The sequence below is a fragment of the Phytophthora cinnamomi genome, assembly GCF_018691715.1.
Source record: "Phytophthora cinnamomi strain GKB4 chromosome Unknown Contig107, whole genome shotgun sequence".
Lineage (NCBI taxonomy): Eukaryota > Oomycota > Peronosporomycetes > Peronosporales > Peronosporaceae > Phytophthora > Phytophthora cinnamomi.
The window spans coordinates 26,228-48,680 of record NW_027151040.1 but is presented as its reverse complement, the minus strand read 5'-3'; the positions used below and the strand labels follow the sequence as shown (position 1 = coordinate 48,680).

The 22,453-nt window shown below is 53.5% G+C and overlaps 7 protein-coding genes across 8 annotated transcripts; 3 read left to right on the top strand and 4 right to left on the bottom strand.

Moving 5' to 3' along the window:
• Positions 1-71: 71 nt before the first annotated feature.
• Positions 72-8,756, top strand: IUM83_17246 (Dynein assembly factor 1; the record flags this gene model as incomplete). Of its 2 annotated transcripts, XM_067942184.1 has the most annotated exons (2): positions 72-1,790; positions 1,860-8,756. In XM_067942184.1, 2 exons carry the CDS (start codon positions 72-74, stop codon positions 8,754-8,756), a joined length of 8,616 nt encoding a protein of 2,871 aa, XP_067782425.1. The 2 variants fall into 2 exon arrangements, with proteins under 2 accessions (XP_067782425.1, XP_067782426.1); XM_067942183.1 differs by lacking the exon at positions 72-1,790 and having other exon boundaries at positions 6,690-8,756.
• A 236-nt stretch (positions 8,757-8,992) lies between these two features.
• IUM83_17245 (nucleolar gtp-binding protein 1-like) lies at positions 8,993-10,752 on the top strand (the record flags this gene model as incomplete). Its single annotated transcript, XM_067942182.1, has 10 exons — positions 8,993-9,039; positions 9,114-9,324; positions 9,401-9,565; positions 9,652-9,714; positions 9,779-9,848; positions 9,947-9,990; positions 10,071-10,142; positions 10,207-10,299; positions 10,373-10,548; positions 10,629-10,752. 10 exons carry the CDS (start codon positions 8,993-8,995, stop codon positions 10,750-10,752), a joined length of 1,065 nt encoding a protein of 354 aa, XP_067782365.1.
• A 302-nt stretch (positions 10,753-11,054) lies between these two features.
• Positions 11,055-12,468, top strand: IUM83_17244 (cdp-alcohol phosphatidyltransferase; the record flags this gene model as incomplete). Its single annotated transcript, XM_067942181.1, has 4 exons — positions 11,055-11,104; positions 11,187-11,364; positions 11,443-12,114; positions 12,187-12,468. The coding sequence occupies 4 exons, from the start codon at positions 11,055-11,057 to the stop codon at positions 12,466-12,468; spliced, it is 1,182 nt and encodes a 393-aa protein (XP_067782424.1).
• Positions 12,469-12,605: 137 nt separating this feature from the next.
• On the bottom strand, positions 12,606-15,601 carry IUM83_17243 (SCY1 protein kinase; the record flags this gene model as incomplete). Its single annotated transcript, XM_067942180.1, has 5 exons — positions 12,606-13,700; positions 13,761-13,934; positions 14,018-14,796; positions 14,885-14,999; positions 15,080-15,601. 5 exons carry the CDS (start codon positions 15,599-15,601, stop codon positions 12,606-12,608), a joined length of 2,685 nt encoding a protein of 894 aa, XP_067782383.1.
• A 181-nt stretch (positions 15,602-15,782) lies between these two features.
• IUM83_17242 (putative ATP-dependent DNA helicase 2 subunit) lies at positions 15,783-18,269 on the bottom strand (the record flags this gene model as incomplete). Its single annotated transcript, XM_067942179.1, has 9 exons — positions 15,783-16,019; positions 16,089-16,160; positions 16,238-16,359; positions 16,440-16,520; positions 16,589-17,405; positions 17,487-17,589; positions 17,658-17,767; positions 17,835-17,924; positions 18,009-18,269. The coding sequence occupies 9 exons, from the start codon at positions 18,267-18,269 to the stop codon at positions 15,783-15,785; spliced, it is 1,893 nt and encodes a 630-aa protein (XP_067782382.1).
• Positions 18,270-18,387: 118 nt separating this feature from the next.
• On the bottom strand, positions 18,388-19,467 carry IUM83_17241 (X-ray repair cross-complementing protein 5; the record flags this gene model as incomplete). Its single annotated transcript, XM_067942178.1, has 1 exon — positions 18,388-19,467. One exon carries the CDS (start codon positions 19,465-19,467, stop codon positions 18,388-18,390), a length of 1,080 nt encoding a protein of 359 aa, XP_067782381.1.
• A 460-nt stretch (positions 19,468-19,927) lies between these two features.
• On the bottom strand, positions 19,928-21,400 carry IUM83_17240 (Amino Acid/Auxin Permease (AAAP) Family; the record flags this gene model as incomplete). The annotated part of the gene is made up of 1 exon (XM_067942177.1): positions 19,928-21,400. The coding sequence occupies one exon, from the start codon at positions 21,398-21,400 to the stop codon at positions 19,928-19,930; it is 1,473 nt and encodes a 490-aa protein (XP_067782364.1).
• Between the last annotated feature and the right edge of the window lie 1,053 nt (positions 21,401-22,453).

Here is a 22,453-nt window from a genome sequence, read left to right as displayed (position 1 = left end):
GCCTCCTCACTCGCACTCTTTCGGCGCAACTCAAGCAACTCAAGCGACGGGACCCGACGAAGATCCGGCTCATGTGGACGCTGCTGCTCGTGCTGCTGCTGGGCTCCGCGGCGCTCGCCGCGGCCTTCGCGGCCTACGGCGACGTGGTGCTGACGCTGCTGCTGCGCCAGTTGGCGGCCTCGGCCGTGGGCGCCAAGTTCTCCATCTCGTGGTCGCTGCGCGAGGGCTCGCTGGAGCTGCGCGACCTGGTGCTGGGCAGACAGGTGCTGCCCAACCTGGAGCCGCTGGCGGGGCTGCCCTTCGGCCTGGAGCGCCTGGAGATGCAGCGCCTGCTGCTGGTCGCGCCGCTCTGGGCACGTCTGGTGCGGCTCGTGAGCGGCCAGCCCGCAGACCCGGACCACGAGCGCATGGAGTCCACGCTGCTGGTGGGCGGGCTGCGACTCGGCCTCACGCTCGACGCCGCCGAGAAGTGGATGTGGCAACGCGGAGACAACGCCGAGCGCTGCAAGGAGGCGGTCAAGCAAGCGGCCAAGGCGCGAGTGGCGCGCGTCAACGCGTGGACGGCCACGGTGGCGCAGAAGCTCAAGGACCTCGCCAGTCTGCGCGACCGGATCCGCGCGGCGGAGAAGCAGCAGCCCAAGAAGGCGGACGAGGCGCCGCTCACGCCTGCGTTCTGGCACTTGTGGGTGGACGAACTGCTGGACTCGTTCGAGTTCGTGCTGAAGGCCTTCTCGCTCTCGATCCGCGACGAGTACTCGGGTGCCACCGTGGGAATCGCGCTGGACGAGTTCGAGATGACCCGCAGTGGCCCTTGCGACGACGGCCGACGCAAGCGCGATCTGCGGTTGGTCAAGTATGAAATGGTGCTGAACTCGAAGCCCGGCGGCAGCGCGGATGCCTGCCACTTGATCACGCCGCTGTCCATGGACATCGGAGTGTACATGCCCTTCATGTTCCAGTCGCTCATTATGGGACAGGGCACGGGCGAGCGCGCGTTTGAACTCGAGCTCTCGTTTGCTCAGGGACAAGTGTTTGAGGTCGAGCTCCGCCCGGCGCAAGCCGGAATGCTGCTGAAGTTGCTGCAGCCGATCAACTACTATTACGACTGGCAGACGGCGGCGTCGATCGCTGATGACCTCGCGTGCGTGCAACTTACTCCGATCGAGTCTGAAGAGTATATGTCTCTGTTTAACGAGCAGTGGAAACTCGACAACGAAATTGGCTTTGTGCGTCGCTTGTACGAAGGCCACAAGCAGAAGGAGATCATTGCCACGCGAAAGAATCGGCTGGATGAGTTGGAAGTGAAGGTGCTCGCCACGCGCCTTCTCCATTTACGCTCGCTTTCTCTCGGCTGGGAGATCCCCAATGCGGGAAATCCTTTGCCGTTCGTTAGTGAGGAGGACGTGGAGCGGGGAAATCTGCGTAAGTTTTTGGAAGCCCCCGCGGATCACTATGTGGACAAGGACAGAATTCCGGATACCCCACCAATGTTCCATCTGTTCCGAATGTCGTTCAAGATGGCGAAGATGAACTTCAATTTGCTCGAAGACAACGAAAAGCAGCTCCTGACATTTTTTGTGCACGACATGGACTTCGAATTGCGTTACCGAATGACAAAGGTGGCCGAAAAAGACACGGCTGTAGAGATTGCAATGAGCATCGTGCGCTTTGGATTACTGGACAACCGCGGCGCTCCAACTAATGTATTCCATCAGCTCATGGACCGGAACCCCGAAGCTGAGGACATGATGTATATCGCTGTGTTTCAGCGTGGGGATGGCTACATGGACGTTGGAGTGACATTCAAACACTTTTCAGTGGTACTTGTGTTCGACCCACTACTATACGTGATGCATCAGTTTCTGCCTGTCATCGGCGAAGACGAGGACGAGCAAATGCGGTTTATTGCGTACGAAACGGCGGACAGTATGGATTCTCTAGAACAACGAGACGCTGCAAAACAGCTATATGTTGAAGATTTACCGAAGCCTTATTCACCGCTGATGCTTTGCGGAATTTCGCTGGGCTCCAACATTCTTTTGCAAGGTTGCGAGTTCTGTCTCGTTGGTGATTCATCGACTCTAAAGTCTCCAGTCTTGGCTTTTACTGCGGATACAAAACTTCGAATCCTAAGCTCAGAGCGATCGGAGGCCGTGGAGTTGGAGTTGGTCGATGTTGCTTTAACTCCGTGCACTATTATCTTGCGTGATGATGGCATTGAGCTGGAGATAGGAGACAACCGAACCATTTTAGAACTCGAGGGTGAAGGTGTTGATCTTGCCATGGGATACAGACTATCTATTGGGGACCCGTCGAGAGAACCGTCCAAGCTCACTAACGAGTCGTCAGAGTCTGGTGGAAAGTCCGCGTCAAGTTTATGGAGTGTCGCTCGGAAAGCTGCCGTCAAGCAGCAAATCGTGGAGGTTGACCACCCTGATATCGAGGAGGTGGAGGAACGCTCCATGACCCCACGTCGCCGAGACCGAGTGAAAGCTGGTGCACGTAGAAAACTGACTATGCAAATGTCTGATTTCGCTATGAATTTGTCGTCTACTGATTTGGGCGTCCTCTTGAGCATCTTGGGGTCACTTAATGAATCAATGAAGGAGGACATTGACGTTGTGAGAAAGCGGGAGCAAGGCGAAGCTAGAATGAAAAAAGCGAGGCGAGAGGTTGAAGAAAAGCGGTACATGGATCGATTGAAAGCCGAGTTCAAGCTGCGTGATGTTGACGGAGGAGGATCGCTAGACGTGTCGGAGATTAGGGACCTCCTTCGTAGCGCGACGGATTGCGATAATCTGACGAAGACTGAGTTTGATGCGACCGTCGCAGATTTTGTCAGTATTGTGGATAGTGATGGAAGTGGTGATATCTCCCTGGAAGAGTTCGAAAGCGCCTTAAGCCGCAACAAGATCCTCTACACGCGACTGCATCACAACGTGGTTGCGATTACCGGTCAGGAGTATGTAGACCCGGACATGCAGCGAAACAAGGTTCCGTACCTCACTGGTGATAATGCCAACACGCTTGCCAACGCAGCTGCACTTGCGACGTTTTGGGAGCGCTACGAAGAGCAGATCGGTGCCTCGAATACGTCGCTGAACGGGCAACCGCCTATTGTCGTTCAGAAGAAGATGGTGCGCGCATTTAGGAACTATGACTATGCTCAAGAGGCGTGGAACCGGATCGTGAACCTATCGCTTGTTAAGCCAGGCGAGAAAAGTCCTTGGTTGCTGAGCAAGGAGATGGATATGGGTGGTCGAGGAGATGTGATCGACCAGTTGCTGTCAAGCCTGAAGGATGATACTCACAACCAAGCTTCATTGAACCCGGGGTCTGCTGCTGAGCAGCAGATCTTTGTCCAGACTGTTGTTTCCACATCGTTCGGTGGGTTTTACTTGCGTCTGATCGATAATATGTTGCCAATGGGACTTCCGGCAATCGAAACATCCCTCGAAGAACTCGGCATTTATGCGAACTTCTCACTGTGGGAGGGTGGCTCGACTAACGCCGTCTCAGACCTCCAAGCGCGAAGACGTTCAAAAAACAGTTTCGGTGTTGCTAAAATCAGCTTCGACGTGTATGGCAATTACTACAACACAAAGGCGCGCCAAATCGAACCCTTCATGGAGTTTTATCAAGGTATCCTTGATCTTAAGAAAGAGCCTGACTCACCAATGGAAGTGATTTACTCTTCAGATCGCTATTTCCAAATGAACATCACGTCGGCGTTCATGGAAGCAGTGAATTCGAACATGGCTGCATTCTCCAAGGTTGAGCATCGTGCAGAGGCCGAACGCCCACACGTGAAAGAAATTGGCGCTATATTCTGGATGTTGAACGAAAGCGGGGTAAACGTTAAGTACTATTTGGTGGCGAAAAAGCAAACAAAGGAACTTGTTCGTGAAGAGGTTGTGACAGCAGTTACCGCTGTGTCTACTGGTGAAGCACATGCTTGCATGCTTCTAGATAACAGCGAAGCGGAAGAGTATGAACAGCAAAGTCTGAAGGAAAAGCAGCTCCGACAAGCTTTCCGGGATGCCGATCAGGATGGAAGTGGCGAGTTGGACACAGAAGAAGTGCGCTCTGTGCTGCGAAGTGTCTACGAGGAAGAAGACAAGCAACGCAGAACTTCAGGCACCAGAAAATCTTCGGTATACAAGCGCAGCAGTAGCAGTATTCTGGAAAATGAGGCTGACTTTTCTCGAGCTGTAGAAGACTTCATTGCTCTTGCAGACACAGACAAATCCGGGCAAGTTTCGTGGGAGGAGTTTAAGATTGCGATCGCTAAGTCGCGTGCGACAGTTGACCGCTTCATTTCAGTTGAGATCGAAGGGTACCGGACGATTCATAACGTTCCATTGATGTCCATCGGGCAGACTCAAGTGTATGAACTGACACCTCTATTCGAAGACGTGGAATCGGAAAAGTCGATTGCAGCTCTTTATGATCGGGGCGTGGCTTTGTTGACTAAGGTTGAGGAACCCACGCACCAAGAGTTGCAAAAGGCGTATGCATGCCTACACCGAGTGAAGGAGGTTGATCCGAGCTACGAGTGGATTGATTCATACTATGCCGACTGCATGCGCCAGTATCTGCCTGTTCTAGCCGCTATTCACATTACTGTGGATGGGTTTTACGGTTTGCAAGTGAAAATATCTGGAGCGGAGTGCATTCGCAATGGGACCGCTAAGGATACGGAGCTGATAATGTACGACGAGGAAGGTGGCGTTGCCCGCTGCAACCCGGAGCAGCCCAACGCAACAGAGCATTTTTACATGCTGCCAGCTATCGGTTCGCTCAGTATTCCTTTGGATCTGGTTGGGGCCGGGTCTTTCGCTATTCGGCAAACAGGAGAAACTGACTGGAGCAATAAGCTAGATCTGTCTGTTGCAGACCAGCGGCTGTATAAACGGATGACGAGATTTGAGCAGCATGAAGCCAAGAAAGCCCTACGAGGAGAAGGGAATGGCTCTGTCTCTTCTGCAAAACGGGTCAAAGAGAAACTGGGGACGAATGCTGCGCTTCCCGATCCGAATGAATCTGTACCTGCTGGAAAAGAAGTGGTGTATCCGTCATCAAGTTGCATTGACAACCAGCCGACGGTCGTGATTGAGAAGATTTCTGTCAATAATGCGCAGTTGGGTACTTGGTCTTTGACGATTCAACCTCAGCTGGTACTCCACAACGTTCTTCCATGTGGAATTGAGTACGCAATTGTACAACCTGACGATTGCCCTGCCGATACGCTGACTACCAAGGGCGAGTTCCGCGTTGTGGATAGCGCTGGGAAATCCAAGAAGTCTCGAGCTGTGAAAACGTTGGGTGAAATCGACTATTTCGCCCATGTGAACGAAGTGAACAGTCGAAAGATGTACATCGAGAGCGGTAAATCCATCCAAGTGTTTGGCTTGGATCTGGCCAAACCCGCTTTGATGATGATGAGGCTTTGTGCCAGTGAGACCAACCGAGCATCAACGTGGAGCTCGCCATTCCTTGTACACCTTGAAGCCGAACGCGAATTGTTCAACGAAGATGCATTTGAGTTGCTATTTGATAACGGCCCAAGCTTCGTATTCCACCCACAATGGGAGGAGAATGCCGCCCGCACAGTGTTTTTTTACTCTCCGTTCTGGATTCAAAACCGAAGTGGCTTGGACCTACGCTTTAAGCTCTCTCGCGGTCGGGTGTGCACTATCGAAGACCATCGCGCATACTTCCCTAACGCCAAGGATATTCCTTTGATAGTGACTGCCCCACCGGACAAGGCACTGATTAGCTTTCAGCCATTCCAGGAAACACCACAGGTATACGAGGGTGAATCGCTCATGTCTGAAAATACGAAAAAATACCTGCCGAACTTCCAAAAGCTGGGATGGTCTGAGCCTGAGGATATGACGACAGTGGGGAAGAAGGGAGAATTGCGTCCAAGTGGAAACTACTCTTTTATACTTGCATTTGAAGTTCGTGCTGCGCCAGCCCAGTTTTTCCGATCAAAAATCTTCGTCATTTCTCCCCGCTTCGTGTTCCTGAACCATGTACCTCGAGCAATTCAAGTGACTCCAATTCTACTGGATAAGAAGGGAAGTCGTGGCAGGGCCCGCACTGAGCAGGCCGACTGCACCTTACGAGAAGGCGAGGCAGCTGCGGTGTATCGCCTTAGAGGCCCTGAGAAATACGTGGCTAGTCTACGTGTCCGTGATGTGGCAAGCGATAGCCAGGATGTCGGCGAGTGGAGTCCAAATATGCCGCTGTTTAAGCTCGCTTCCAAGCTGAGCGATCCGAATGTTGCGTACAACATGTCGGAAGAGGCAGTATTCTGGACTCGTGGTAGCCTGGGTGGTGGCCCTGTGTGTAGTGTCAGTGTACACGAGGTGGCCGAGACCATATTTGCCACGGTGACTGACATTTCGACGAGCCCGAACTATCGTATCGAGAACCGCTCAACGCGCTACTCGTTCCGATACATGCAACATGGGGTGAAAACCGCGGAGGAAATTGTTCTGGGGCCTTTGGAGAGCCATTCGTTCGCGTGGGAAGATCCTAAGGGGGACTTGCGGTTACGGGTCATGGCAACGCATTGGAAGGTACCGACTACAGTTGACTTTATGCAGATCGGCGAGGTAAGGAATGCGCCTCAAGGTCTTCATGCTGAGGTGTACATTGATGGATCGACGCGAGTTTTTGCCATGGGAGACACCACGGTGTTCTCTGATGTTCGACAACGTGCGTTTGTGAGCGATTGGCTTAGCAATACTGTTGTTGACGTGTCCATGCATGGAGTGGGAATTACACTTGTGGACGAACAGCCGCAGGAAGTGCTGAACATCACTATGGAGAATATTCGTCTCGATTCGAAGGCGGGATCTCGGCGGATTTCGTTGATGGTGCACCATGTCCAATTCGACGATATGACTCCCCATTCGGCATACCCTGTGGTTTTCGCTCCTCTGAACAGTGGTTTTAACAGTGACAAGCGTGAGGGATGGCTCCCCGGTGACGGTGAAAGACCATTTTTCACGCTCACCTGCGAGACACTCCCGCAAAGTGGCATCGTTATCGTCAACGATTTCGACTTGCAACTCGAGTCAATGGCCGTTAAATTGAACTTGGAATACTTGATTGGACTGAGTAACCTGCTTTTCCAGTTCATTCCTGGAAGTGATGAGGCTACAATCCTTCAACAGGGCCTTGAAGCCAAGAATGCGATGCTTCTGCTCAATGTTCCGTTCCCTGATGGCTCTGTTTCAGCTGGCATGTTGATGTATTTCAAGCGCTGGCATATGAGCGAATATGACTTCGACATGGTGTTTGATTCGTTACAAGAAGACAAGGGCGAAGGCATCTCTTCAATATTGGGCAACACTTTGGGAAGCATTGTCGGCGGAATCGCGCACGTGACACCTGAATTCCACTTTGGTGAGATTGTCTACCAGAATCGTTTCTTTTACGAGTACGATTTGATCTATGATGTGGTGCTGAAGATTGTGCACTCGGTAATTGGTCAGTGGTATAAGATTGTTGGGAGCGTCGAGATGTTGGGCGACCCAGTTGGTCTTGCCACGGACATTGTGGATGGTTTTGCACTTGCTGCACGCCAATTGAAGCGCGATATGAAGGGTAAAAGCCGACGTAAGGGTGAAAGTGCCGTAACTGTCGTGCAGACGGTGTTTGGTGTTCCCCTGAGGTCTATTGGCAAGGTATCAAATGGCCTTGGCGATGTGGTAAAAAAGGCTACTTACTTTGAAAGTCAGGAGGACCCTAACGAGCCCCGTCACATTCCTGAGGGCTTTGTTCAAGGTGGCAAGGTACTTGGAAAAAGCATCGCGTATGGTGTGTCAGGATTTGTGAAGGAACCGGTCCGTGGCGCTAAGAGTGGAGGTGTTAAGGGCTTTGCCAAGGGCATCGGCCGCGGAACGTTGCAACTCGTTGCGTCCCCTGTTGTTGGCACACTTGGCGTAGTCGAAAAGCTGTCGCAGTCAGTGAATAACACTACGCATCTGATGGACGAGAAGCACTTTGAAGGTACACGCCGTCCTGCCCGGAATCTCCAAACAGGATCGCTCAAGCAACTTTCGGATTCGAACGTGATTACTGAAGTGGAGGTGCATTGTTTGTACATCGACGGCTTGCCCGATAACGTGAACCCGAAGGTAGTGGTGCGCGTGTACTCTCAAACGGACGGCTATCCTGCGAAGGAGCTCGGCGAATACAAGTCCTCGACAATGCGCCACACCGGGACACCGAAGTACGACCAGTCGTGGCTGATCGGTGTGACGTCGTTGGACACGTTTGTCGAGGTAAATGTCTACCACAAGCGTAAGCCGCTGCCCAAGAAGCGTCTCGGTTTCGTTCGCTTCTCCATGGAGGACATCTACCGTGACTTCGAGTCGGTGCCTGCGAAGCTTTTGGCAGACACGAACGCCAAGATGCAGCTCAAGCGGCGTAAGCGTGTGCGCGGAAGCATCATCAGCAAGCTGGCGACGGCCAGTGAGCATCCAGTTGAGGTTCGGGACGACTCGTGGCGACAGCGGCTCAGCCGCCAGCCCAAGTCGGGCAGCAGCATTTTGTCGGAGGATGAGAACGAGGGCTTCGAGGACTACGACCAAGAGGTGAGCGTGTTGAGCGGAAACTCGATCTGCTTGGACGGCACGTTCCCTCCCTCACCCGTGGGCATTCCGCTGGAGGACTGTGAATCGGGGGCGAAGATTTTCCTCAGCATCCGCTATGTGAACGACATGCGGCGGTACGCGTAAGCTGCGCGAAGGGATAGCGTAGCAATAACGGACGAGTACATGCGGCAAGACGCGTAAGCTGTGCGAAGGGATAGCGCAGCAAACTTCAATATATTGATGCATTGAGCTCTTTCGTTAAGGAGGAAAATGACTGCTACTGGCGTCCCTGACACTTGAAAGTTAGGTTGGTACAGTACCTTTCCTCAAAAGTACTACTTACACTTTTTGGCTTAGACTGCAGGACACCAACAGTGAGCATGGCGCAGCGCGCGTCGACGTCCGTGGCGCATGGCGCGCTGCAGAGGTGAGCAGGCCCCTTCTTCCATCTGATCTCATGCTTGGCAGCCTCTCTCACACCGCGCTGCTCTGGGAGCGCAGACTCCCGTACATCCGCACGGCCTCGGAGATCCAGGAGATGAAGTTCTGGCGGGCGCCGGTGCGCGAGAGCCACCGCATCGTGGACCCCGTCAAGCGCGCCAAGAACCACACGTCGCGCGTCATCAACATGCAGCTGAGCAAGCTCTCGAGCGTCACGCGGCAGGCCTCGCTGGACTTCCCGGCGCTTAAGCGCATGCATCCGTTCGAGCGGGTGCGTGCGTCATCGAGAGAGGGTGGGGCGGATGAGGCATTGAGCTCACGGCGACTCTGTTGCTGTCGGTTGGCAGGAAGTGGTGGTGCTCACGCTGGGCAAAGGGACCTACGAGAAGCACCTGCAGATGCTGCGCCGAGTGTACGCGTCGCTGCACAACACTGGCAAGCAGTACGAGCGCGAGTGTCAGGAGCTGCGCACGAAGCAAGAGGCGGTGGACTGCGGTCTGCGCTGCATCGAGGTACTAACTAGTTGCAACAATTGGAAGCACTACACAGTCGTGAGGGGAAGATGCTCACGACTTATTACTGTTGGTGGACGATGCAGGAGCTCAAAACTATTGTTGACAACAACGCGGGGGCGCTGCGAGATACAGCGAACATGGCCAAGGTGACTGAGAGTTGAAGCGACGATCGCTACCAAATGCGTACTGACGTTCGTTGGTGTTTGTTAGGTGCTTCGCGGACTCCCGCACGTGGATCTTGACAAACCGATTTTTGCGTTTGTCGGAGCCCCCAACGTTGGTACGGTGGCTGGTGTCTGCGTTGGCGTGCTGTGGAAATGGTTGGGGGCGTTTACTCATTCGAACACGATGTGTGCACGGTTTTCATGTTGCTCATAGGAAAGTCCTCGTTAGTGCGAGCTCTGTCGACTGCTTCTCCCGAGGTAATTGCAGGCTGAGTCCGGCCCACCATTCGTTGCAAACTGATGATAGCACCTAACGCGTTTGACCGCTCTGTCACCAGGTGGCTAACTACCCTTTTACGACGCGCGGAATCACGATGGGACATATTTTCGTTGAAGGCATTTCATACCAGGTAATGTGAGCTGCTCCTCGCGTGTCCACTATATGCATTCACAGGCTGCTGACGCTTTATGCAGATTGCGGACACCCCCGGATTGATCTTTCGACCGGACGAAGGCCGAAATGCCATCGAAAAGTTGGCTATCGCCATGATTGAGAAAACGCAGGCCGTACGTCACGCTACTTTCATTACGCATCCGACATTTTATCGCTCTGACACTGTATATCTCCGACGTGTTGCAGTCAATTGGCTTTGTGTTTGATCCAACAGGATCATCTGGTACACCTACAGCGGACCAAGTTTTGCTCCGCGACGAGCTCCGCCAGCGCGTGGCAGCAGCTCGTCCAGAGCACCAATGGATCGACATCATCTCGAAGATTGACCAGCCTTCGGACGACGCGGCTTCACTCAAGCACAGGTACGAGCTTTCTAAAGGTGCTGTCTGCTTTTGGGAAGCCTCGTGTCGTCATTATCGCTGGTTGCATGTATGTGGAGCAGGCTAGGGTCATCTCCGTGCTTTTCCGTCTCGGCGCAGACGAACGAGGGTCTCGTGGAGCTGGGACACGGCATCCGGCAGGTTCTGACCGAATCTGCTTGCGCGGACGGCTTCTTGGAATCTTAGCACCAAGTAATAAAGCAACGTTACTGCCGAGTACGTGTCTAATGCACTGGGTGGATTAATACGCTTCTGCTGGACTACCACACCGCGTACGTAATTGCTGCTTGGACGCGCACTGTACAGTAGTACGTGCTCGCTGTGCCACAGTCGACCAGAAAACGTTGTGTGCAGCACACAAATGCTTATATGCGTGTTTGTATGCGACAGCCGCATCCAGGGTGTGGACGCGTCGCCTATCAGTTGTTCATTTGCGGGGCGGAGAACAAGGCGGCAGAGGGCTAGCGAGCTCAAGACTAAAGGCTACGATGCTGGGGAAGAAGGCGCTGGAGGGCATCGCCGCCTACAAATACAAGGCGTAAGTGTGTGCTGGGGAGGATATCGCCTCACCGCCGACGTACCTGACTCTTGTGCCGCTGTGTTGCTGCCGCCACGTGCAGAGGCTCGTACACGTACGTGGACAACGTGTTGAACCACTTCTGGACGTACTCGGTGCAGTTGCTGCCCATCTGGATGGCGCCCAACCTCGTGACGATGATCGGCACGGTCGTCATGATGTTCACGACGGTGGTGCAGCTCTACTTCGCGCCGCATTTCTCGGAGATCTGCCCTACCTGGGTGCGTGGCTTGCACCGGGCTAGTATCCTCTAATTGCTGTTGGCAGGTGACTAACTGGTGTGCTTCCGATGTGCTCAGGTCTACGTCTTGTCGGCGCTGGGTCTGTTCTTCTACCAGACGATGGACGCGCTGGACGGCAAGCAGGCTCGCCGCACGGGAGCCTCGTCCCCGCTGGGCCAACTGTTCGACCACGGATGTGACGCGGTGTGCACAGTCTTCAACGTGCTGAGTGCTGCAGCCACGTGTCAGGTGGGCGTTGGTCTGCGTCCGTACATTGCGCTGTCGTCGGTGTCCATCGCCTTCTACCTGGCGCAGTGGGAGGAGTACCACACGGGCGTCATGAGCTGCGGCAACGGATTCTACGGCGTCACGGAGGGCCAGCTCACGCTGGTGGCGGTCCACTTAGCCGCCGCCTTTTTTGGCGCGGGCTTCTGGACGGCAGAGCTGCCGTTTGAGACGCCCTTCCCCGTGACTATGACGGACGTGCTCATTGGTGCACTTGTGGCGAGCAATGTTTTGCTGGCTTACGGCAATATTTCCAATGTGCTGCGTGCGGCTCCCGACGCAATCCCGCGTGACGAATTGGGCAACAAGCAGATCTCGAAGCCGCTGGCGCTTTTTCAGCTAATCCCCATCGGCATTCTTTTGGTGCTGGGATCACTCTGGATCTGCGGCCCCGACGCTGCGAATTACGAAAGCTACCCGGTCCTCTTCCTCTTCCCTGTTGGTATCGGCTACGTGTTTTTCTCGGTACGCTATGAGAGCACTTAATCCCCTCCCGTGTATTGCTGATTTCTCACTGTATTTGGTTTGATTCCGTAGACGCGAATGATCGTGAGTCACATGTGCAAGATCCCGTTCACCCCGCAGCTACGCGTCATTATCCCTTTCGGCTTCGTGATCTTCAACGCGTACGGACCCGCTGTGGGACTTCTCGCGAAACCACTGATCCCGACCATTTTGGCGTCGTCGCTATACGTGGTTTTCATCGTGCTCGTCTACCTTCACTTCGTGTCCGGTGTAGTGAAGGATATCTGCGACTTCCTGAACATTTTCCTTTTCAAGATCAAGCCGGTGTCGACGGAAACGGAGAAGACCAAGTAGAGTGATATCGTAGGGAATGCTAGATCTACGGAAAGAGCGACAAGAAAACGTAGGAGGAAAAACCAGCATTAGTTAGACTAGTTAGACTGTCTCGACCAACTACTGCTCTTTTTATCCATGAGATGCCAACTTCTGTTCTAGAAATCCCAATTCCAGTCGTCTGCTTTTGCACTAGCTGTTGATGACAGCTTCATCGCGCCTAGCGGTTCTTGCTTCGCCTTTGTTTTCGCTTGAGCTTCTGCGCGACGCTCGCTCGCTGTTTTACGCCCCGAAGCCAGCCCACCAGACGAACCCGGCGCTGTCTGATTAGTTGTGAAAGATGAGGTCCTAGCCGAGATATTCAGTCCGCTGGAACTCTTCTGGGAACTCGAACTAAGGCCGGTAGCCTTCGGCGCGGACACGTCGAGATCAAGATCATCATCGCCGCCCCAGTTGTCATCCCAGGCGCTGTCGCTATTCATCGCAAAGGTAGATGTTGCTGGCGTGGTAGTAAGCTTGGAAGAAGATGCCAAACCCACACCCGAGTGGCGAGACACACTTAGTTTGACTGACGAAGACGATGACGACAACGACGTAGACAACGAAGACGCCGCCGGGGAGGTGAATGACGAAGTAGTCCCTCGGTTCACTGATAACGACGAGCCAAAACCGGAGCTTGTGCGCTTAGGACTATCGAGTCCATCCAAGTCGTCATCATCGCCCCAGCCATCTTCAGCCGCCAGATCGTCTGCTGGAAACGTGTTAAAGCTGTTGTGCTTCGACGATGACGCCGTGGTTGAACTGAACGCATTGCTCTGGTTCGCGCTACTCGAAAAGGAGGACGTACGCGACGAAGAAGCAGCAATGGAAGACCCCGATGCAGGGAGCGCGGAGGATGGCCCACCTGCACCGACCAGCTTGTTTACGTTGGAGGCAACAGCCGAGGAGGCCCATGCAGTAAGCGACGAAGCGTATCCACTCGAGCTGTGAGCACCATTTGACGACGGCGGAGTGGCACCGGCAGCGGCAGTACCACCTACGTGCTCGTCTTCGCCTGACACGCGCTTCAACTCACGTTCCTTGGCTTCTTGTTCCTCCCTAACCTTCATTTGGGCAGCTTCATCCATGACTTTCTTCATGAAGAGATCCATTGAAATTTTCGCTTGGTCTCGAACAGTAATCGAAACGTCGATAAGAAGAGGAGCGACTGCTGGAACAATACTGCCAGCCATGCTCTGCGGCGTGAAGTATTCCTACACGTTGTGTTAGCCATATGCAAGTAAAAAACACCAGGGTAAGGAAAGGCTACGTACTTGGCATGCAGTCAAGGAACGGAGTCCGGCAAGACGGGCATGAGGAAACGGGTCTCTAAGCGCTTTTGCGAACGCTGGGAAGAGCACCTTCGGCCTTGTTGCATCGTTGATTTTACTAGCAATCTTTCCTAGACAAATCGTAGTATTGGTGCGGATGGCCGGCTCGGGATCAGACTGCATTTTCACATGCGTCAAGAAGGGTGAGCAGACGAAATAACAGCAGATTGCTGCGACCTATCACGTATTGTAGTACGTACCTGTAGCTTTGCGAAATACTTCATGACTCGGTTGTTCAGATTACTGTCTGAAAGCTTGTCCGCAATATGCAGCATCGATTTAACGGTGAGCTCACGTAAGACTGGTGCTGCATCGGTGAAACCGCTGCAGAGATTGTCAAATACAACTGCGCTGTTGACAAGCTTGGCATCAAAGTGGACCGCGAACTTCTCCATCATTTGCAGCAGCTGCACGCGGACAGCACGGTCGTTACAACTAAACAGCTTGATGATGATAGGAAGCACCTCCGCTTTAAAATCTTCAGCAGACAGACAGCTGCCAATCTGCACCATGGCCGGAAGCATGTGGCTAGCTGATGGGTCAAGCTTTACAGGGCCGTTCTTCGCGCCTGTTGCCGATCCAAATTCCACTACTTGCTTCAACGCTGGTAGAATTTTGTGCACCCCAAAGCATCGCGGCAACGTCTCTAGGTTCGCGCAGAGCTCTTTGTAGAACGCAACCTTTTCATCAGAATCCTTGACGGCAAGGTTCTCCAAGAAATCCATCCGCTTAATAAACGGGGTATCAAAATAACTGCAGCTGAGCATCTTCTGCGGACTCGGTCGCCGCGCACAATTCTCGTCGATAGCCTTTCGGAACTGTGTACGGATAGCCGGCGGGATATTTGCGGCCGTTGACACGTCACTAGATCGAAATTGGCCATCATTGAAGACGTAGTACATGAGGCACGCAAAGGCCCAAATATCCACTCCATGCGATGGCCCCGTGGCAACTGCCTTCCAATCGGAGCGCTGGCATTCTGAGTAGCATAGCATCACAAGCATGAATAACGACAGGCTGCTCAGCTTATACTGCGTTTCTACACGAATGCAGGAGCAGCTACATACCTGGCGACTTGTAGTTAACGTCTGCGTACTGCTGGAAAGCCGTGTAAATATATGACGGCCCATCGCTGGTTATCTCGGCCGTCAGCTCGAATCCACCCAGTTTCCAGTCGCCACCCTGTTAGCGCATTCAATCATTTAGAACTAACCCTTGATGCTAGCCCGGCAGAACGAAAGCCGATGCGTATTGAGTCGCACCTTGGTCACGAAGATACTCTGCGGCGTGAGGCGGCCGTGCATGAGTTTGCAGTCAACGTTGATGAATTGCAGCGCCCTCAGGATGCTGCGCAAGCCCCAGGACACGCACATGGCGAACTCCTCGCTGTTGGCGCCATACTCCATGCGCAGCGCCGTGAGGAACTCCGACAGCGGCATGACGTGCTCCGTGACGATGATCACGGGCCCGTTATTAGGGATCTCGGTGCCGTCCAGGTAGGCCAGGATGTTGGGGTGGCGCAGCGTCTTGATGCGGCGCAGGGCGTTCTGCGTGAGCTGCCCCGCCGGCTGACGAGACTTGAAGATGGACACGGCGTGCGACGAGTCCTGCTTGCTCTTGCCCGAGTGCAGCACGAAGTCCGGCAGCCCCTCGAACACGACGCTCTCCCCCGCGGCGCCGCCCGCCGCCACGTTCCCGTCCATCGACGGCGCGTCCATCGAGTAGGGCAGCCCGCCCGTGGCGCTCGAGCCCACCAGGCCACCCAGCGTCTTGAGGAAGTTCATGCTCGCCTTCCCTCGCTCGTCTCGCTCTCCGCCCACGTGTGCCTGTGCGGAGTTCGCGGACACTTTTTGGCTAATCGAGTGCAAGAAAACGCATTTGAGCGCGGGGATTGGCCAAAAAAGAAAAATCTGATTCTCATGAAAACGTTTCATATTGACTCAAGTTGAAGGGCAGCTATATGCATTACGCCTCGATGAAGCTCTTCACGGCGTCAACCAGATCAGCCTTCCGCCCGACAGCCGCGAGGCCGTGGGCGTGTAGGAACGCCTTGAGCTGAGGGATCGTCTTCTTCTGGATGGCGTTGGAGGCGACGAGCGCGGCCCACTCCTCCTTGTCGAACGTTTCCTCCGCCTCAGGTTTGCCTGCTTTCGCCTTCGCAGACTTTTTGGTCGTCGTCTTGCGTCCCCCAGAAGACGACGACTGTGTCCAGAACACCATCCGAAATTGGTAAGCAGCATTTCTTAAGAGAGGCAAAGACGGACAACTGACCTTGCGCTTAGCGTTGTTGGACGCGTCAATCAACTCTCCGCCGCAGACTTCTCGGAAGGCTGCGATGGCGTCCTAGATAGCAGAACCAGCCATACACATCATCGATCAGCCTTGGCTTCCTCAGCCGAACACGTCTCCTTTGCCCTTACCTTGACTTCTTCTTGGCCAAAACCCTCGGTATCGGGAAGGGTGGTGTCTTTCGTTTCGTCAAATTCCAGCACCTCCTCGTCGAGGGCAAGCGCTTGAATGGCAGCATAGTGTTTTTGCAGCTCTATAACGTTGCGGATTGATATCGGTAATGAGTTAATAAGGAGCTGGCAACGCCTCATCATCACTCATAGAAGACCGCACCTGGGTTTTCGAAACTGGGCGCTTCCGTCAACTTCAGCGTCGAGATCAACTGCTTCGCAGCGTCAATTTTGTCCCGGTTAACTGAAAGATCATATAGACCGAATTAAGTTAGCAGCAGAACTCACTGATCAATTCCAACCTGACCTTACCGTTCGTGACAGGATCGACAGGAATATCTCGAATATCATCCAGGTACGGCAAGAAAATGACGTTAAACCCCGATGGTTGCACTTGGCCCATCTCATCATTCTCTTCCTCTTGGGGGACGAGTGCAACGAGGCGAGGCTCGCTTGTTTTTCGTGCAATCAATCTCGCCAAGGCAAACTTCTTCTTTCGGACCATCGAGTTAAGAATCGCCATGAAGGCCGTGGAGCTGCCTTCGATGTAGCCGTCGCAAGGGTACACAAAGTACGGCGAACGGATGTTTTCGTTCCACTTGAGCGAGCTCAACGGCTTGAAGCAGATTAGTTGAAGGCCTGGGGCATCGTAGTGCTTGATTTCCACTACGTCATCCCGTGTGAAGTACACGCGCTTGCCTCCGTAATCAATATACTTTTTGATCTGATCGGGTGTGAGGTAGGCCCCAGTGTCTTCGCAAAGCCACTTCGTCTCTGTTTTCAGCGGGGTGTTCGTGCTTGCGTCAAGAGCCACAGGGGTGTTTTTCCGCTGCACAACTACCATCGCGTACAGCTCCACCCCAATTGACACTCCTTTCGTGACATGGAGAGAGAACGTCGTCAGTCTGCGCTTACGGAAACGCTTGCGTAGCGACCCGTCCATTAAGTCATCCAGCGAGCCAACTGGAAAAGCTGGCTGGTAAGTCGCCTCGTTTCCTACCGCTTCTTCGTCTGTATCGACTGAGAAATCTTTGAAGCTGCAACCGTAGAACTCGGACAGTTCAAAAACCTCCTTCCCTGGAGGGGTAATGTAGAATAGGTTCAACGTGCGTTTTAACTCCGTGTGGTTCTGTCCCAAACAAGTCACCCCAAAGCGTTCAGCAACTCGCCGGACTTACTTTTAGATTTAAACACATATTGCCGAAAGTACCTGGACTTGTTTCTGGATCCGCCCAACTTCTTCTGCATCCAGCCCCTGCGGACTGTCATCATTTGTGAATACCCAGATGCGTTGCGAGTCTTTCTTCTTCAAGCTAGAGAACGCCACAAGAAAGGTGAGAAATCCGAGCAATTTGTCCGCAGCGCTATGTGGACACCATACTTAGCGTTGGAGAATGAGATTCCGCACTGCCACAAAGCGTTGCTAAATGATAGCTTGTCTGAGTTCTCCATCGACTCGTAGGCAGACTGTACGTCTGTCTCCAGCAGCGCCTACCAACATGCAGAAAGTCGCGGTTAAGATAGCAGAAGGCAGGCAAAAGGGAAAGATGCATCAAACCTGCAAGTCCTTGATTCGCTGCGCTGACGGATATCCTAACGGCTGAAATTCGTAGACTTGCTCCAGTGTACCCGCCTCTCCGCGCTTATTCTGCCATGACAGTATCATCCAGACGGTTAATGACCCCGAAGCTGCGCACCCGCTTCGATGCACGCCACCTGACCAACCACCTACCGCTCCAAAGAAGACAACGCTCAGAAGGGAGTTGTCATTTGCGACTACTTTGGACTTGAGTAACTTGATCACCAGATCTACGACGGCGTGGAACCACGTGGAAGGCGCCTTCGCTTCAGCTGCGTGCGGATACGGGGAGAACATGGCTTTGCGCACATCGAGTAGCACGATCAGCGCATCCTTCCCGCTTTCGGCTAGCTCCCAGTCCTCCTCCTCCGCTGGCTGTTCTCCAGCAGCGCTCTGGCTTCCCCACACGTCCATATCGCCGCACTTGCCGCACTTTGGTCAAATTCGAAAATGATTTGATGGCTACGACTATAAAATGGCTACAAGATGCATTTTGTTGTTATTTTTACGGCACATTTTTTTTTCTAACTACTCACAGTGAAGCCGTGCCGCGCTCCGAGGGGAGAATACTGGACATAGGGGCGATCGCCTTCTCAGCGCTCTCGCGCAGAGCGCGGAGCATTGGCTTGGACAGCCGTGGGTATTCCTGTGACTGGAAATGACGCTCGAAGTAGGCACCACGGTCATTTAGTGCCTCGAGGAGCGCTGAGCAGGACGAGATACCATCACCGTCAAGGCGGCGGCTGAACGCACGGAGGTCATCTGATCGCCACATGAACTGCGCTCGCAGACACTCTACAGCCTTCTGCAACGACTTGGAACAGTGGATTGAGCGAGGACTGGCGTGCCTGGCAATTGCGGAGCTCGGTGAATCACTCTGGCCGCCAGGATCGTAACGAACGGAGTGATTGTACGCGAGCTTAGCCGCTGGCCATTCTGGAATCACTCTCGAAGAACTGGACGAGGCTCGAGCACCTCTCCACGCCTCCATGAGCGTCGGATACTGTTGCAACAAGAATTCCTTTTGCTGGGCATCACCAGAGCGATACAGCAACCCGCAAAACTCGTCTGCCGTGTACGTACAGGTCTCCCACTTCGTTTCATACTGCTTCTTCAGCACTTCGAACTCCTCCAGCCATTGCTTCTCGAATCGCTCGTCTTCCTGCTGCTCACGTAACAGCACCTCGTCATCACCATCGATCTCTGCTTGAATCTTGGACTTGACTTTCAGAAGTGCCCCCATCAAGCCTATCGCGTGGGCCTCGGCAGTTTCTTTAGCAGTGCTGTTGTCTTGTTCCGATTCCATGTCTTCGCGTGCACGCCGCAAAAAAGACAGCGTGTTAGGGCCAACACTAGCAGTCCGTAATAGGTCAAGAACCTCCGCAATCTCCATCCCTCTACAATCCCTCCCATTCACCATGATGAGTATGTCTCCTAGTTGGAGAGATGCCAGCGCCTCCTTGTTCGCGCCTTGTCCGTGGCCCACGCCGTCTGGTCCCTCCACAAACCCGTCCACTGCCAAACCATGACCCCTGCCGTCTAAGGTAGCCACTTTGGCGAAGTAGATACCGAAACCATTCTCAGTCTTATCGATGACAGCGTCGAACTCCATACCCACGCTCCTTACCAAAAAGATATCGAAGTCAGTAAGAAAGATACGATGAAACACGAAACGTCACAAAAATGATTGGCCAAAATGTACAAAATGGGGGGGGGGGTCTTAATGTTGAGCCTCATAATATATATATGTTGAGCCTCATAATATGACTATATTATAGTGAACGCAGAACAGGGAACTACGATGCTACACACATATACGTTATGGTTGATCGACTCAAGTGGTCGCACTTTCAATCTCGTATCCGCTGGATTTATGAGGCCTCGTTCGAGACGGGATGGCGTCGGAGCGGGGATCTGAGTGTCCATGCGGGTAGGCTTTATCATAGTGACCGATGCTAAAAGTGGTGTTCAGCTTAGCTCAAATTTCGACTGACCCGCCGATTTTTCGCCTGATCGAAAGATAACGCGTTAAAAGAAAAGATCAAAACGTGTATTTAGTGAAGTACTGTAACCTAACTCTCGTGGACAGCCGTGTAATTGTAGTACACGGTGTTCTCATACTCGGGTCCACAAAACGGAAATTCCACACCGTCGTCGCTGGGGAAAAACAAGTTCTCGCCCGACGTATAGGTAACGTAGCAACCGAGGCAGAAGCACACTACAGTCACGGTGACAGCCATAACCTTCTCCCAGATCGGCATCACATCCCACTGCTTCTTCATCAAGAAAACAATGGGCAGGATGATTGAGTGCATCGTGATGCACGATGCTCCAACGAAGTCGGACAAGTCTGCGAAGTGGTCCTTCAAGACGACCGATGCAATAACCAGGATCACGACGAGTGATATCCGCAGGAGGACGTACTTGAAAGCGTTCGCCCCGCGGTACTCGGCAGCTTCAGCCTCGGGTTCGCCGAGGTGGACATTTTCGTTGTCAGCGACAGAGATGAAGGAGCGTTTCGAGAGGCGAGACTTTTCCGGATGATCCGCACCATCGTTCGGCGTAGCGGCTTCCGCGTAGCTCAGCAGGTTGTTCTCAATGTCCTCGGGGGCTCGCTTGTGCATACCAAGGAACAAACGCTCGGTGATGTAGAAGGCTGGGTTCAGGATAACAGAGAAGGCGATCGTGATGTGCAGTTGCATGAACATGTACGCCAGCACAATGGCACCCCAGTCCGACGAAAAGCCGAGCGTCGTCAAGCCAGTGTCCGCCTGGGGGTAGATCGACCACAGCAGATTACCTGAGATCTGGCATCCAACGGATGAATAGGCCGTGCTGGCCAACACCAAGAAACAGCACGTAGTGAACGCCATCGTAACGAAAACAACGCGCGGCATCCGAGTCGGGTCACTGTGCTGCCGCTGCAGGGCCGGAATAACGATGCCAGCACCGTACGCTAGAGCTAGGTTTCCGAATGCGCCGACGACTTGCTTGAAGTTAAGATCAGGCGCAGGCGCCGTTGGGTGGCCCCGCATACCGTGCATGACGACTGCAATACCAATAACGTCCGCGACGAGCGTCCCCATGCAACCCGCAAATGCGGCGCCAGCTCCTTCCTTGAGGGTCGGTACGAGGCAAACGGGCAAGACGGTAAGTGCCATGAGAATAGACCACGTCGTCGTGCTGAAGGCACCAGGATAGAGTCCATCCAGCAGCGTGCCACCGAGCACCAGGAACACGCACGGCACGATCAAACAGTTGCCCATTTGAGCGATGACAGTGAGATAGCGTCCCCACTTGCCCATGACCCACTCGCCTAGGTCACCGTACGTCTTGACGGACGTTGGCGCAAGCAGCATGACACGGCAGATGGCAACCGCGCCGTAGATGTTGGCGAAGGCCATGAAGGCCATAGCGACGATCGCGATAGCAGGTCCAGCCCGTGAAAAGTTGCCAGGCATGCCGAGAGTGCCGATACCGTAGACGCAGCAGAAGAGGTTGAAAGATGCCTTAGCGTCCTCCATCGTGAAGAAGGGCTTGCCCATGGCGAAGATGTTTGTCGAGTCGCTTGAGCTGGAGGCGGAAAATTCAAGACTGAGAGCTCTAGTGCGGCGGCTACTTGTCAGGCTCTGGGCAATTGGTGGCAGCGAAACAAGCAGACAGCAACGGCACAAAAGTGTAGCTCAACTACTCAATTATGCGCAATGGATTCCACTTGCCTGCTTCGGTTTTACACCGACTGGACCGAAGTAACAGAGACATATGCCCTAGTTTTACGATGATTACAAGATTTCGACCGCCAGCGTTGATTGGAAGAGCGGTGCACCCTCATATTTTTATACTGAAAGGGTGTATTAATTTAGGAAGTCGTAAGACACTTGCTGAATTTCACTACTGGTAAATCGAGTGTACCTCAGTACAATCTTCATAATATGAATATTATTGTAATGCACATTGGGCCCGTTCACGTAAAGCAAGCCCTGCGGAGCCCCAGTTTGTCTACTTTGACAGTGCATTTTGTACACAGTGATAGGACGCTGCAGAGAGTGCTCGAGTGTTTGGATGACTCAATATACGTGCATGACCGGGGCAATTAATTTCTGCGCACATCTGCTCTGGTTGCTGAATTTGGGACGCCGAATGCAGTGCAATTGCCGCTGCACAATGGGTAGTCGACGGCTTCAGTTGCTCCACCTTTAAACTACATGTACTAGCGGAAAATGAATGCCACGAGCGCCAGGACAGCCGGAGCACAAAAAAAGCAATCATTTGAGCAAGTTACTCTGGTAACGCGAGTCGCGTTACCGCGTCGCGACGCCACGCAGGATCCCGCTTGTCCAAATGTCTCCTGCGTGACGCGGGCTGCGTCGGTGATAAAGAGCAGCAGACGATTGGCGGAATAAATGCTGCAAAAGTCATGTGCACGGGTTCCGGTGCTTTACACACTGGCAAATCTCGCGATCCTTTGGCACTACCACTGGCAGTCTACAGTACAGCAGTGCCGCTGGCACGGACCGAAAATCGGCGCAATGCAACGCTGTTGCTCGGGCCGAGCAACCTATGAGCTGACAACCCTATCTGTGGGGAATCGAGATATG